General features: G+C 41.4%; 1 protein-coding gene across 1 annotated transcript in view; it reads left to right on the top strand.

Moving 5' to 3' along the window:
* NFXL1 (nuclear transcription factor, X-box binding like 1) overlaps positions 1-16,352 on the top strand; it is a 92,591-nt gene that overhangs the window by 15,671 nt on the left and 60,568 nt on the right. The window contains exons 7-11 of the mRNA XM_058192978.1: positions 3,558-3,658; positions 6,462-6,576; positions 7,676-7,800; positions 9,585-9,707; positions 13,458-13,548. Coding sequence (XP_058048961.1) covers positions 3,558-3,658; positions 6,462-6,576; positions 7,676-7,800; positions 9,585-9,707; positions 13,458-13,548 — 555 coding nt within the window. The remainder of the gene's footprint in view (positions 1-3,557; positions 3,659-6,461; positions 6,577-7,675; positions 7,801-9,584; positions 9,708-13,457; positions 13,549-16,352) is intronic.

Below are 16,352 nucleotides of genomic sequence, written 5' to 3'. Positions count from 1 at the left end.
GAACCAAGTCTTTTAGTTCTTCAGCTGTTAAGATGTGAAACCAAGATTGTATGATTGCTTCTATTAACTGGGTTTTACTTCTGGGTCGCGTCTGACTAACAAGTTTCTTTAGTCGGCTCCATAGATTTTCAATTGGGTGAAGGTCTGGGCTATTCCCAGGTCATTCCAGCAGTGGAATAGGATTATCTTGAAACTCCCCTCTCCTCAAAAAAAGTGGTGTTATAAGCCATCAAACCTCAAAAATACTTTTCTCAAAAGGTTTCCACAATTTTGGCCACCACTGTAGGCAGCTCAAATTAGCCTGGGAACAGGGAACAGGGAGCATCTCTCCCTCCCAAACATCTGTTCAATTGCAAACAACATCAGTCATAGCTGCCTGCTATGCTGCCTGCTGCCACCGATAGCCTCCCATTGACCTGTGCACTCCCACAGGGTGGGCCTTCTCAGGGTGCCGTCGACCAAACAATGCCGGTCGGCGGCCCCCAGGGGGAGAGCCTTCTCTGTGGCGTCACCTGCCCTTTGGAATGAGCTGCCTCCGGGGTTGTGCCAACTCCCCGGCCTCCGGACCTTCAATCGTGAACTTAAGACATTATTTCACCGTGCGGGACTGGCCTAAGCGAAATTTTTAAATGGAAATTTTAATGGGTTTTATGTCGGTCTATGACCATTTTAGTTTGATTCGGCCTATAGTAATTTGGTTTTTAATTTTGTTTTTAAATTTGTGTTTGTATTTTGTGTCGGTTTTAATATGGCTGTAAACCGCCCCGAGTCCTCCGGGAGAAGGGCGGTATAAAAATTGAATTATAAATAAATAAAAAAAATAGCTATTCAGATCATTTATAAGTGACGTCCAGAGGAAGGAATTTTACATCACAACGTCATTTGTAGTATGACATCACCCACAAATGACGTTGTGAAGTAAAATTCCTTCCTCTGGACATCAGTTATAAATACAATAGACTTGTCTGTTATTTCCAGTGTTTTTGTGCATTAGAATTCTGTCCCGTTATGTCTGACGTGTGTTAAATTGAGGTCCCAGCTCAGGGGTGAAATGCTCCCGGTTCGGACCGGATCGGTCGATCCGATAGCAATGGCGGCGGGTGGTTCAGAGAACTGGTAGCAAAAATCCCTGTCCCCCACCCCATGCCCAGCTGAGCCACGCGATCGTCAGCACCTTTTTTCCCCCTACTTTTAAAAGCAATTTTTAAAAGGTAAAAAAGCTGAAGCCTGCTAGGCAAAAAATGGGGGGGTGTAGGCAAAAAATGGGGGGGGAGTGAGGGGTTCATTTGAGAGAGAGAGAGAGAAAGAAAGAGAGAGAAAGAAAGGAGAGGAAGGAAGGAGAGGAACTTGGAACTAGACGCAGCTTCAGAGGATGATCCAGGGCTGGAAGGGACCTGGAGGTCATTTATTTATTTTATTTATTTATTTTGTCACAACATCATACAAAAAGATTATATAGTATATAAACATATATATGAGTAAATGTTAGGAGGTATAAGCATATATATATAGGAAGAAGAAAAGAAAAACAATAGGACAGGAACGGTAGGCACGTTTGTGCGCTTATGCACGCCCCTTATGGTCCTCTTAGGAATGGGGTGAGGTCAATAGTAGAAAGTTTTTGGTTAAAGCTTTTAGGATTATGGGAAGAGACCACAGAGTCAGGTAAAGTATTCCAAGCACTGATGATTCTGTTACAGAAGTCATATTTTCTGCAATCTAGATTAAAGCGGTTGACATTAAGTTTAAATCTATTGGTTGCCCTTGTATTATTGCAATTAAAGCTGAAGTAGTCTTTGACAGGAAGGACATTACAATAGATGATTCTGTGAGTTAAACTTAGGTCTTGTCGAAGGCGACGGAGTTCCAAGTTTTCTAAGCCTAGGATTTCAAGTCTGATGGGATAAGGTATTTTGTTGTTTTCAGAGGAATGGAGAACTCTTCTTGTAAAATATTTCTGGACACGTTCAATTGTATTGATGTCAGAGATGTGGTGAGGGTTCCAAACTAGTCCAGTAGGACATTGTTAGTGAGTTTCTGATCCCGTCACATAGACACGCCCACCCAGTCACATGACACACACACCCCCACCAAGCCACGCCCACAGAACCTGTAGGAAGGAAATTTAGATTTCACCACCGTCTCAGCTGTATTAGTACGTTAACTTCTTGATTTCGTCTTTTGCTCCCTAGGTCCATGTCCACCTTGCCCAAAGATGGTCGTAATAACTTGCTACTGCAAAAAGGCCAGGGCGGTGCCGCGGAGATGCAGCATGAAAGAATGGTCGTGTCAACTGCCCTGTGGACGAAAATTGCCCTGTGGGCAGCACAACTGTGGGAACCCTTGTCATCCAGGTGCAAATTGTTCTGTTTAACGACTTCGTTTGGCGTTCTGATCCAGCTCCCTAAAACATGACGAACCCTCTGTAGTTGAAGCAATGGTTCCTTTATTAGGAGCGCCAGCAGCCCCGGCAAAAAGTTTCTCTCTCACATCAGGCTAATAAATCTATCTGGCAGGGAGACGAATAGTTGTCTGCTACATCTATTCATCTCCGCCCGCTGCCTTTTATACCCAGAACTTGGGTGGGGCTTCGCTAGCAGGGATGGCTCTTCCGTCCCAAGGACCGGCCCATAGATTTCCACTGCTCTCCTCTCCTCTGCCTTCTGAGCATCCGCACGTCAGGCACCCAGCTGTTTCTCCTCTTCCTCATCAGCCACCTCCAGACCTGGGGGCTGTTGACTCTCCATCTGAGGGCTGACAGACGGCCCAGGCTCTGCCTCTGTCTCTCTCTCTCTGACAGCTCCAGTCCCTCTTCCCCCTCGGAGCTCTCAGGTTACCTTGATGCTGACCCTGACTCCCACGCCGCCTCCTCATCTGATTCAGCTGTTGGAGGGGCTGGCGGCCGACAAGCCACAACACTTGAATAATTTATTTATTTATTTATTATTTATTTTATTAAATTTTTATACCGCCCTTCTCCCGAAGGACTCAGGGCGGTGTACAGCCAAAGATAAAACACGAAATATATACAATTAAAACATTTAAAACCTAGCAAATTACAAAAAGGCTGATAATTAAAAATTTAGTTTTAAAATTTTAGAACTATTAATAAAACCCCGAATTAAAATTTAACACTATTATGCCAGTCCCGCTTGAATAAATAGGTGTGTTTTTAGCTCACGACGGAAGGTCCGAAGATCAGGCACTTGACGTAAGCCAGGAGGAAGTTCGTTCCAGAGCGTCGATGCCCCCACAGAGAAGGCCCTACTCCTGGGGGCCGCCAGCCAGCACTGTTTGGCGGACGGCACCCTAAGGAGACCCTCTCTGTGAGAGCGTACGGGTCGGTGGGAGGCATAATTCCTCATTCTATTACATTATGGTTCTTTTGTCACTATGGGTTCTGAATAGAATTGATGGCTCACAAATCAGAGGAATAAAACTTCTCTGTTAACTATTAATGAGGTTTTCCCTTTTCCCCTACCCACCTCAACAGGCATATATTTAAAATACTCTCTTTCTGTGCTGGTTTCTGATCGTTAGTTTCATCTCACTTTTAGGAGATTGCCAATCATGTCCAAGAGTCAGTAAACAAAGTTGTGTCTGTGGTAAACAAATAGCAGAAAGGCAGTGTGCAAGCCCTTTATGGCAATGTGATGAGGTAAGTTTCCTTACAAACAGCAGATTTGTTTACAGTATTATTAACTATCATAACAACTCCCAATACTTCATTGTCCAGAAGAAAAAAATGTGGGTTAAGATTAAGAGCAGGGGTTTTAAGATTGAAACAGGAAAAAATAATTCTTTCAGTTCAGATATTCAGGATCTCAGTATGACAACTGCAGTGTAGCTTGCTGACACATATGTGCAGTGTTAGAAGCCTGTTATTAGAACACAGTAGCCTGCAATTACTGCAGGTTCAAGCCCGGCCCGAGGTTGACTCAGCCTTCCATCCTTTATAAGGTAGGTAAAATGAGGACCCAGATTGTTGGGGGGGCAATAAGTTGACTTTGTAAAATATACAAATAGAATGAGACTATTGCCTTATACACTGTAAGCCGCCCTGAGTCTTCGGAGAAGGGCGGGATATAAATGTAAATAAAAAAAATTAAAAAAAAATATATGTCAAATTCAGCATAGAGTTGGAAGGGATTAATTTCCATCCCTTTTTTCTAGTCTTGCCTTCTGGAAAATAAGTTGATTCCCTCTTCTTTGTGGCAGCCCCTCAAATACTAAAATACTGTTAGCATGTCGCCCCTAGTCCTTTTTTTCTCTAGACCAGCCATACCTAAATCCTGCAACCTGTTGTGACCCAGACCCAATTAGGTAGTAATAAACTTAGTCTGTGGAAAAACAAACTTTATTCGAACAGCTGGGAATTACTTCATTCCCAGCGTCGTTCAACTAAAAGTAAAACAAATGCCTCCCAACACAAATTCCTCAGTTATCTCACAAACCTTAGTCCAATTAGGCAAATGTCCAGAAGCCACAAAAACAAAGATGGAGATAAAGCAGAAGACGGAGCAGAAGACGCAGCTACAACGTTGTTTTCCGGCAAAGCTGAAACATTGGTGCTGGTCTGTTTTAAGCCCTATGGAAGGGGCCAATCATCTCTTGGCTTTACTCCCGAGTTGTCCTCTCTGCTTGAGCTGCTCTTGCCTTCTGGCAGCTCTTCCGATGCGTGCATTAGGAACAGGCTCCTCCTGTTCCTCTGCCTTACTACTATAAGTCTCTGGAGGCTCTGGAGTCCGCACCTCACTTCCCGATGGCCCTGGCCTCACCTCAGCCTCATCGCTGTCTGACTCCATCACCAGCTCCGTAAGCTGCTGACGGACCACAACACCTCTAACTATTCAGCTGGAAACAAAACCAGATACAACTTTGGAAAAACTTTAGTCCAGACGTGGGGATGTGGGTGAGCCTCTTAATGTCACTGAACTTCTATTTTCATTAGTCTTTCCTATAATGGCCAATGATGGATAATACAAGGTAGTCCTTGACTTAAAACAGTTCATTTAGTGACTGTTTGAAGTTACAGTGACACTGAAGAAAAGCAACTTACGATCGTTTTTCACACTTACGACTGTTTCAGCAGCTTCATGGTAACACGATCAAAATTTAGATGCTTGGCAGCTGACTCATATTTATGACGGTTGCAGTGTCCCCAGAATCATGTGATCACCTTTTGCGACCTTTCTGACAAGCAAAGTCAATGGGGAAGCCAGATTTACTTAACAACCGTGTTACTAACTTAACAACTGCAGCGATTCACTTAACAACTGTGGCAAGAAAGGTTGTAAAATGGGGGAAAATTCACTTAACAACTGTCTCGCTTAGCAACAGAAATTTTGGGCTCAATTGTGGTCATAAGTTGAGGACTACCGGTATTCGGAGATGTTATCCAGCAATATAATTTATGAACTAGAGTTTTCACATCTGATTTTTTTATTCCATGATATAGGAAAAGTCCTCTCAGTCCGATTAATTCCCGTCACTCCAATTAATTCCCCACTGGAAAATTGTTTATACTGATTGGGGCTTATAGGACTGTAGCCTAGAACATTAGCAGATCAGGTCACGCTGTGGTGCTTTAAATCAGGGGTCCCCAAACCTTTCGGACCTCAGGGACCACTAAATTCATAATTTTAAATCCTGTGGACCATTAATATGATCTGCCTAATGACTGGCTGGGTGGGCGTGGCTAGGTGGTCGTGTGACTGGGTGGGCGTGGCCAAAACTCCTCACCTCCCCCCCCCCCCGGGTTCCTTAGGGCCCCAAAAGGAGGCAGTTGTTGGAGCTAAGCAGCCACCATGAGAAAGAGTTGGCAAAACAGCTCAGTTCAAACTGGATCTGACTGAGAAGGAGGCTTAGTAGAAGCACCTCAATGATGACCAGGAGCATAGGCTTTCCAAGCAGAGGGAAGACCTGTGGGAGTGCAAGGCCAGGTACAGGCGCCTGGAGGCTCAGCGGGCTGAGATGGTCAGCCAGTTCCAGGCCATGATGCAGTCCCACTGGAACAAGGCCCTCTGGCTCTTTGCCACCAGCGTACTTCCCTCCAACCTTCGTCCAAAGCCCCACACCAGGAGGCTGAAGCAGACCCCAAGTCGGAATTTCTGTCCCCCTCCGATCCACACAAAAAGACCCCAAATGGGGAGACTCTCTGCAGCAACACAAAAGTTCATTGCACATATCCATCCCAGGGGGCGTAGTTTGGGGACCCCTGATTCAGTGCAATATTAAAAATGCAAATAACTTTTCTGCAGACCACCAAAATTTTCTCGTGGACCACCAGTGGTCCATGGACCACTAGTGACCACTGCTTTAAATCATTTATTTCTCTGATTTAATTTTTTATGTAGTAACTTATTTGGAGAACTGGCTTTTACTTCTTGTATTTTGTTGAATTATATTTGAGAAGTTTCTGTGTCCCTTACTTGCCATTGATATGGGTATTTTCTCACAAGATTTGTGGCCGAACCTTGTCTTGTGGCTATCATGTCTGCGAACAAATTTGTCATGGTGGCTCCTGTGGAGAATGTCCCAGATCTGGGAAAAGGTCTTGTCCTTGTGGAAAATCAAGTAAGTTTCCTTCTCTCCTGTCTTTTTATTCATGTTAAAGTTATTTGATTAATACAATTCTCCTAAAACAGTTGTGTATTCAAATTGCATTAAGAACGAGCGAAAGGCAGAAAAATGAAAGTACCGTATTTTTCAGAGTATAAGATGCACCTTTTCCCCCAAAAAACGAGGGTGAAAATCTGGGTGCGTCTTATACTCCGAATGTAGCCCTGCCCAGCTTCTCAAACGGAGGTTTCAGAGGCTGAAAAAAACATCAGAAAGGGAGCTTCAGGAAAAAACCCTCAAACGGAGCTTCAGAAAAAAAGCCCCAAATGGAGCTTCAGAGGCTTTTTTTTTCTGAAGCTCTGTTTCAGAGGCTTTCAGAGGCAGCAAAAAGTTTTTTCTGAAACAGAGTTTCAGAGGCAGGAAAAAAAAGTAAAAAAAAAAAAAAGCAAGGCACAGAGCTCACAACCAAGGAACCTGTTGCTAAAATTCACCTCTAGGAACAGCTGATTGGGAGTATTCCGAGAGGCCGATCCACCTGCCAATCAGCTTTTTTCTTATTTTCCTCCCCAAAAACTAAGGTGCGTCTTATACTCCGGTGCATCTTATACTCCAAAAAATACGGTAGTTAAAAAAAGAACTGAAAAGTGGCTGTAAGTGATGTCCAATACCTCTGCCTGAAACTATTTATACATCTGATCATAGGTGTAAAAAAAAATAATCAAGATTTTCAAAACAACACAATGTCTAGAAGCAATATATTTCTTTTAGGTAAATGCCAAAACACGTGAAAAATATAACCTTGCATTTTCCTCTGTATATTAAATGGCAGCAATTTGGAGTAGTGCAGTGGCCTAGAAGTGGAGCTCTCGCTTCACAATCAGGAGGTGTGAGTTCGATCCTAGGTAGAGGGGTGATATTTCTCTTTCTCTCTGGGCGCACTGAGAATTTATCTGCTGAACAAAACTCCGCATTGGCGACAGGAAGGGCATCCAGCCATTAAAACACTCCATTCAGTTGTCCAGACTCCACCCTGCAAGGAATTATGGGATCATTAAACAGTGATGATGATTAAATGGAAGCGATTTGTATGGTTTCAATTTCGCTTTTCTTTTAGAATTTTCTTTGCCGTGTACTGAAGACGTGCCTACTTGCGGAGATAGTTGCGACAAAGTCCTTGAATGTGAGATCCATAGATGTTCACAACGCTGCCATCGAGGTCCTTGTGAAATCTGTAGACAGGTTAGCATTTTTTTTTCCTTTGGGTTCTTTTGAATAGATTTCCATTGCTTCATTTTCAAAGGTCTTTCAGTGTGTATTCTTGAGGCACTGAATTCTTTTCCCTGTACACAGACACTTCTCACTGAGTCCAAAAACTCTCTCCATTATTTCTAGGTGTGATCCAGCAGGCTTCCACATCTTTTTTTTTTATTTGCATTTATATCCCGCCCTTCTCCAAAGACTCAGGGCGGCTTACACTATGTCAAGTAATAGTCTTCATCCATTTGTATATTATATACAAAGTCAACTTATTGCCCCCAACAATCTGGGTCCTCATTTTACCTACCTTATAAAGGATGGAAGGCTGAGTCAACCTTGGGCCTGGTGGGACTAGAACCTGCAGTAATTGCAGGCAGCTGCTGTTAATAACAGACTGCATTAATCTGTTGAGCCACCAGAGGCCCTTGTAGTTTCTAAGTTCTTTTGTTCAAAACCAAGATAATTCCCAAGTAATTATGAGAAAATGGCTTGGGGGAAAATATTTAGGAGTATATTTAAATGAAGCTGATCCAAATACATTTAGTCCTTGACTTACAACAGTTCATTTAGTGACCATACAAAGTCACAACGACACTGAAAAGAGTGGCTTATGACCGTTTTTCACACGTATGACCGTTGCAGCATCCCCATGATCACATGATCAAAATTCTGATGCTTGGCAACTGTCATAGTTATGTTCCAGGGTCAGAGGTGGGATTCCTTCTCTACCGGTTCGCAGATGTGAGCGCGCGCTCCTGCCTCTGTGCATGGGCACAGCCTTCCGTGCATGCGCAGTAATCACGCGTTACGCCCAGGCGGGTGGGTGGAGCCTCCTGCAGTTGCCACTACCGGTTCGCCCGAACCGGACAGAACCGGCTGAATCCCATTTCTGCCCAGGGTCATGTGATTTCATTTTGCGACCTTCCGAAAATAAAAGCCAATGGGGAAGCCAGATTCACTTAATAACCATGTTAATGACTTAAAAATGCAGTGATTCGCTTAACAACTGGGTTAAGAAAGGTCATAAAATGGGACATTGTGGTCGTAAATCGAGGGATTGCCTGTAATGACATCATAGTGAACAACGCAGGAACCGTGTGTGAATAACTGGTTTCACAATCAGTAAAAGGGGATCCCAATAAGCTATTGTTTTTCCCAGAAATTGAGGTAACTAAGGGGTTATTCCAAAGTGTTATAAAAGATAAAGTTTCCCCTCGCACATACGTGCTAGTCATTCCTGACTCTAGGGGGCGGTGCTCATCTCCGTTTCAAAGCCGAAGAGCCAGCACTGACCGAAGACGTCTCCGTGGTCATGTGGCCGGCATGACTCAACGCCAAAGGCGCATGGAATGCTGTTACCTTCCCACCAAAGGTGGTCCCTATTTTTTCTACTTGCCTTTTTTACATGCTTTCAAACTGCTAGGTTGGCAGAAGCTGGGACAAGTAACGGGAGCTCACCCCGTTACGGGGCAGCACTAAGGATTTGAACCACTGAACTGCAAACCTTTTGATTGACAAGCTCAGCGTCTTAGCCCCTGAGCTTGTCCCTAGTTATATTGAGGTAAATAAATAATAAATAAAATAAAATAATGATATAGATTTAATTATATAGATTTTTTTTCAGTTGTGAGACTATTTTAAGCTGCGCATTTTTTTCCCTAAAGGGTTATTTTTACACATCATCCAATTTGTTATCAGTTAGCTAACTAGATTTTAATATGCATAATGTATGCCAGCTTTGGTTTTTTTCCATTGTACTTTGATAGGAAGTTGAAAAGCAGTGTCGATGTGGGAAGCATATGAAGCAAATGCCCTGCCATAAACCATACCTCTGTGACACCAAATGTACAAAAATACGGGATTGTCAGAAACACCAGTGCAAGAGAAAGGTAAATGTTGCAGATGGGTACTGCATTTTAGTACTGTATTTTAGAAATAGAATAGAATAGAATAGAATTTTTTTATTGGCCAAGTGTGATTGGACACACAAGGAATTTGTCTTTGGTGCATATGCTCTCAGTGTACATAAAAGAAAAGATACGTTCGTCAAGAATTCTAAGGTACAAGACTTAATGATAGTCATAGGGTACAAATAAGCAATCAGGAAACAATATCAATATAAATTGTAAGGATACAAGCAACGAAGTTACAGTCATAAGTGGAAGGAGATGGTTGATGGGAATGATGAAAAGATTAATAATAGTACAGTGAATAGTTTGACAGTGTTGAGGGAATTATTTGTTTAGCAGAGTGATGGCGTTCGGGAAAAAACTGTCCTTGTGTCTAGTTGTTCTGGTGTGCAGTGCTCTGTAGCGTCGTTTTGAGGGTAGGAGTTGAAACAGTTTATGTCCAGGATGCGAGGGGTCTAAATATTTTCACAGACCTCTTTTTGACTCGTGTATTATACAGGTCCTCAGTAGAAGGCAGGTTGGGAGCAATTGTTTTTTGGCTATTTAATTTAATGTTTAAATTTGTTTTGGTGCATATGCTCTCAGTGTACATAAAAGAAAAGAAAAGCAAGGCACAGAGCTCACAACCAAGGAATTGCCTGTAATGACATCATAGTGAACAACGCAGGAACCGTGTGTGAATAACTGGTTTCACAATCAGTAAAAGGGGATCCCAATAAGCTATTGTTTTTCCCAGAAATTGAGGTAACTAAGGGGTTATTCCAAAGTGTTATAAAAGATAAAGTTTCCCCTCGCACATACGTGCTAGTCATTCCTGACTCTAGGGGGCGGTGCTCATCTCCGTTTCAAAGCCGAAGAGCCAGCACTGACCAAAGACGTCTCCGTGGTCATGTGGCCGGCATGACTCAACGCCAAAGGCGCATGGAACGCTGTTACCTTCCCACCAAAGGTGGTCCCTATTTTTTCTACTTGCCTTTTTTACATGCTTTCAAATTGCTAGGTTGGCAGAAGCTGGGACAAGTAACGGGAGCTCACCCCGTTACGGGGCAGCACAGTGATTTGAACCACTGAACTGCAAACCTTTTGATTGACAAGCTCAGCGTCTTAGCCCCTGAGCTTGTCCCTATAAAGTGTTATATTGAGGTAAATAAATAATAAATAAAATAAAATAATGATATAGATTTAATTGTATAGATTTTTTTCAGTTGTGAGACTATTTTAACCTGTGCATTTTTTTCCCTAAAGGGTTATTTTTACACATCATCCAATTTGTTATCAGTTAGCTAACTAGATTTTAATATGCATAATGTATGCCAGCTTTGGTTTCTTTCCATTGTACTTTGATAGGAAGTTGAAAAGCAGTGTCGATGTGGGAAGCATATGAAGCAAATGCCCTGCCATAAACCATACCTCTGTGACACCAAATGTACAAAAATACGGGATTGTCAGAAACACCAGTGCAAGAGAAAGGTAAATGTTGCAGATGGGTACTGCATTTTAGTACTGTATTTTAGAAATAGAATAGAATAGAATAGAATTTTTTTATTGGCCAAGTGTGATTGGACACACAAGGAATTTGTCTTTGGTGCATATGCTCTCAGTGTACATAAAAGAAAAGATACGTTCATCAAGAATTCTAAGGTACAAGACTTAATGATAGTCATAGGGTACAAATAAGCAATCAGGAAACAATATCAATATAAATTGTAAGGATACAAGCAACGAAGTTACAGTCATAAGTGGAAGGAGATGGTTGATGGGAATGATGAAAAGATTAATAATAGTACAGTGAATAGTTTGACAGTGTTGAGGGAATTATTTGTTTAGCAGAGTGATGGCGTTCGGGAAAAAACTGTCCTTGTGTCTAGTTGTTCTGGTGTGCAGTGCTCTGTAGCGTCGTTTTGAGGGTAGGAGTTGAAACAGTTTATGTCCAGGATGCGAGGGGTCTGTAAATATTTTCACAGACCTCTTTTTGACTCGTGTATTATACAGGTCCTCAGTAGAAGGCAGGTTGGGAGCAATTGTTTTTTGGCTATTTAATTTAATGTTTAAATTTGTTTTGGATCTATGAACCATGTGATTGCATTCACAAATATGCTGAAAAAATACAAGGGAGAAAGGAGGAGGAAGAAAAGAACATGTTAGGAAAAGATAAGATAAGGCAAGATAAGATAACCTTTATTATCACTTTTTTCTGTGAACCACTGGCACACATTAAAAAATGAAATTCTGATGCTTGGCAACTGTCATAGTTATATTGAGGTAAATAAAATAAAATAATGATATAGATTTTTTTCAGTTGTGAGACTATTTTAACCTGTGCATTTTTTCCCTAAAGGGTTATTTTTACACATCATCCAATTTGTTATCAGTTAGCTAACTAGATTTTAATATGCATAATGTATGCCAGCTTTGGTTTCTTTCCATTGTACTTTGATAGGAAGTTGAAAAGCAGTGTCGATGTGGGAAGCATATGAAGCAAATGCCCTGCCATAAACCATACCTCTGTGACACCAAATGTACAAAAATACGGGATTGTCAGAAACACCAGTGCAAGAGAAAGGTAAATGTTGCAGATGGGTACTGCATTTTAGTACTGTATTTTAGAAATAGAATAGAATAGAATAGAATAGAATAGAATTTTTTATTGGCCAAGTGTGATTGGACACACAAGGAATTTGTCTTTGGTGCATATGCTCTCAGTGTACATAAAAGAAAAGATACGTTCATCAAGAATTCTAAGGTACAACACTTAATGATAGTCATAGGGTACAAATAAGCAATCAAGAAACAATATCAATATAAATTGTAAGGATACAAGCAATAAAGTTACAGTCATAAGTGGAAGGAGATGGTTGATGGGAATGATGAAAAGATTAATAATAGTACAGTGAATAGTTTGACAGTGTTGAGGGAATTATTTGTTTAGCAGAGTGATGGTGTTCGGGAAAAAACTGTTCTTGTGTCTAGTTGTTCTGGTGTGCAGTGCTCTATAGCGTCATTTTGAGGGTAGGAGTTGAAACAGTTTGTGTCCAGGATGCGAGGGGTCTGTAAATATTTTCACAGACCTCTTTTTGACTCGTGTATTATACAGGTCCTCAGTGGAAGGCAGGTTGGTAGCAATTGTTTTTTGGCTATTTAATTTAATGTTTAAATTTGTTTTGGATCTATGAACCATGTGATTGCATTCACAAATATGCTGAAAAAATACAAGGGAGAAAGGAGGAGGAAGAAAAGAACATGTTAGGAAAAGATAAGTTTCCCCTCGCATACGTGCTAGTCATTCCTGACTCTAGGGGCGGTGCTCATCTCCGCTTCAAAGTCAAGAGCCAGCACTGACCAAAGACGTCCCCGTGGTTATGTGGTCGGCATGACCCAACGCCAAAGGCGCATGGAATGCTGTTACCTTCCCACCAAAGGTGGTCCCTATTTTTTCTACTTGCCTTTTTTACATGCTTTCAAACTGCTAGGTTGGCAGAAGCTGGGACAAGTAACGGGAGCTCACCCCGTTACGGGGCAGCACTAAGGATTTGAACCACTGAACTGCAAACCTTTTGATTGACAAGCTCAGCGTCTTAGCCCCTGAGCTTGTCCCTAGTTATATTGAGGTAAATAAATAAAATAATGATATAGATTTAATTGTATAGATTTTTTACTCAGGGAAATCTGGATAGACTTGCAATTTCATATAGCAGTTTCTATATTTGAGAACTTATATATTTGATACAGTGTTGTCCTGGAAATTGTCCGTCATGTGACCAAGTCTGTGGTCGAACGTTGGGATGTCGTAATCACAAGTGTCCTTCAGTCTGCCACAGAGGTAAGAGTGAACTGGAAATCCGGCTTATAACTTTTTAAACCAAATGGCCTCTGACTCCTTGCTTGCAGTTGCAAAACATTGACTGTATATAATCGCAGGTAAGTCAACCTTTGCAATTTCAGCCAAAACACCATGAAAATGCATCATTCACAGATTGACCCTTGTATTTTTAACTGCAGCAACAAGTAGGAAATTGCAAATGGTTATGTCATCATTTATCAAACCATACTATTTTAAAGAATAGAATAGAATAGAATAGAATAGAATAGAATAGAATAGAATAGAATAGAATAGAATAGAATAGAATAGAATAGAATAGAATAGAATAGAATAGAATAGAATAGAATCTATATTATCACTTTAGATGTACACTAATCAGCATACATAAAAATGAAATTTCGCTGCATTCAGCTCTCAAAAGAATATATATGAATGCTTGCTTAGAACTGCTGTACATACTATTATTTACTCAGGGAAATCTGGATAGACTTGCAATTTCATATAGCAGTTTCTATATTTGAGAACTTATATATTTGATACAGTGTTGTCCTGGAAATTGTCCGTCATGTGACCAAGTCTGTGGTCGAACGTTGGGATGTCGTAATCACAAGTGTCCTTCAGTCTGCCACAGAGGTAAGAGTGAACTGGAAATCCGGCTTATAACTTTTTAAACCAAATGGCCTCTGACTCCTTGCTTGCAGTTGCAAAACATTGACTGTATATAATTGACTGTGTATAATCGACTGTATATAATCGCAGGTAAGTCAACCTTTGCAATTTCAGCCAAAACCCCATGAAAATGCATCATTTGGCCTCTGTGGCTCAGACTGGTAAGACAGTCTGTTATTAACAGCAGCTGCTTGCAATTACTGCAGGTTCAAGCCCCACCAGGCCCAAGGTTGACTCAGCCTTCCATCCTTTATAAAGGTAGGTAAAATGAGGACCCAGATTGTTGGGGGCAATAAGTTGACTTTGTATATAATATACAAATGGATGAAGACTATTGCTTGACATAATGTAAGCCGCCCTGAGTCTTTGGAGAAGGGCGGGATATAAATTCAAATTTTAAAAAAATTCACAGATTGACCCTTGTATTTTTAACTGCAGCAACAGGTAGGAAACTGCAAACGGTTATGGCATCATTTATCAAACCATACTATTTTAAAGAATAGAATAGAATAGAATAGAATAGAAAGAATAGAATAGAATAGAATAGAATAGAATAGAATAGAATAGAATAGAATAGAATAGAATAGAATAGAATAGAATCTATATTATCACTTTAAATGTACACTAATCAGCATACCTAAAAATGAAATTTCGCTGCATTCAGCTCTCAAAAGATAACCATTATGCATATGCCCACATAACACAAACATATATGACACAGAGAAACATCACAGTCTAGTTCAGATGTATATGTAGCGAAAAAAACGAATCTTGCAAGTTTGTCAGACAGATAGCATAGGGAACAAAGCTGTTACATAATCTGGTAGTCCTGCTAGAAATACTTTGAAACCCCCCTCCCAGAGGGGAGCAACAGAAACAGACTGTGAAATGAGTGTGTGGGGTCTCTAACAATGCTTTGAGCTCCAAGCACCTAGTGCTTATAAGCAGAATCCTGAATAACGGGAAGCGAACTCCTTATCTTTTCAGCTGTCCTTACCACTCTCTGTGTGGACCTTCTATCTGAGGCACTGTGGTCGCCAGATCAAACAGTGATACAGTTTATTAAAATGCTCTCAATCGTGCCTCTGTAAAAAGTGGCCAGGACAGAAGGAGAAAGTTGTGCTCTCCTCATCCGACACAGGAAATGCAAATGCTGGTTTGCACGCTTCACTAAAGATAACACATGAAGAGACCAAGTCAGCTGTGGCTTTAAAAAAATCTTGAGCTCTGATCTGCAGTTAACCTAAAGAATTTTGGGATGTATTTTGGAATCTAAAATTTTGTCTTTTCTTTGATAAGGTGTGCTAGTGCTAGTGTAGGTAGTAATAAACTTAGTCCATGGAAAAGCAAACTTTATTCGAACAGCTGGAAATTACTTCATTCCCAGCATCGTTCAAGTCAAAGTAAAACAAATGCCTCCCAACACAAATTCCTCACTTATCTCACAAACCTTAGTCTAATTAGACAAACTGCCAAAGGCCCTTCCTGGCAAATGTCCAGAAGCCACAAAAACAAAGACAGACACAAAGCAGAAGACGAAGCATAAGACGCAGCTACAATGTTGTTTTCCGGCAAAGCTGAAACACCGGTGCTGGTCTGTTTTAAGCCTTATGGGAGGGGCCAATCATCTCTTTTTTTTTTAATTTGAATTTATATCCCGCCCTTCTCCGAAGACTCAGGGCGGCTTACACTGTGTTAAGCAATAGTCTTCATCCATTTGTATATTATATACAAAGTCAACTTTTATTGCCCCCAACAATCTGGGTCCTCATTTTACCTACCTTATAAAGGATGGAAGGCTGAGTCAACCTTGGGCCTGGTGGGACTTTAACCTGCAGTAATTGCAAGCAGCTGTGTTAATAACAGACAGACTTAGTCTGCTGAGCCACCAGAGGCCCTACTCCTGAGTCATCCTCTCTGCTTGAACTGCTCTTGCCTTCTGGCAACTCTTCTCATGCGTGCGTTAGGAACAGGCTCCTCCTGTTCCTCTGCCTCACTACTATCAGTCTCTGGAGGCTCTGGAGTCAGCACCTCACTCACCTCAGCCTCATCGCTGTCCAACTCCATTGCCAGCTCTGTAGGCTGCTGACGGACCACAACAGCTAGGTCAAAACCTCTCACTCCAGTTTAGTTGT

The sequence above is a fragment of the Ahaetulla prasina genome, chromosome 8, assembly GCF_028640845.1.
Source record: "Ahaetulla prasina isolate Xishuangbanna chromosome 8, ASM2864084v1, whole genome shotgun sequence".
NCBI classification, from domain to species: domain Eukaryota; kingdom Metazoa; phylum Chordata; class Lepidosauria; order Squamata; family Colubridae; genus Ahaetulla; species Ahaetulla prasina.
Note: the sequence above shows the minus strand (reverse complement) of the source record. Positions and strands in the feature narration are given on the sequence as shown.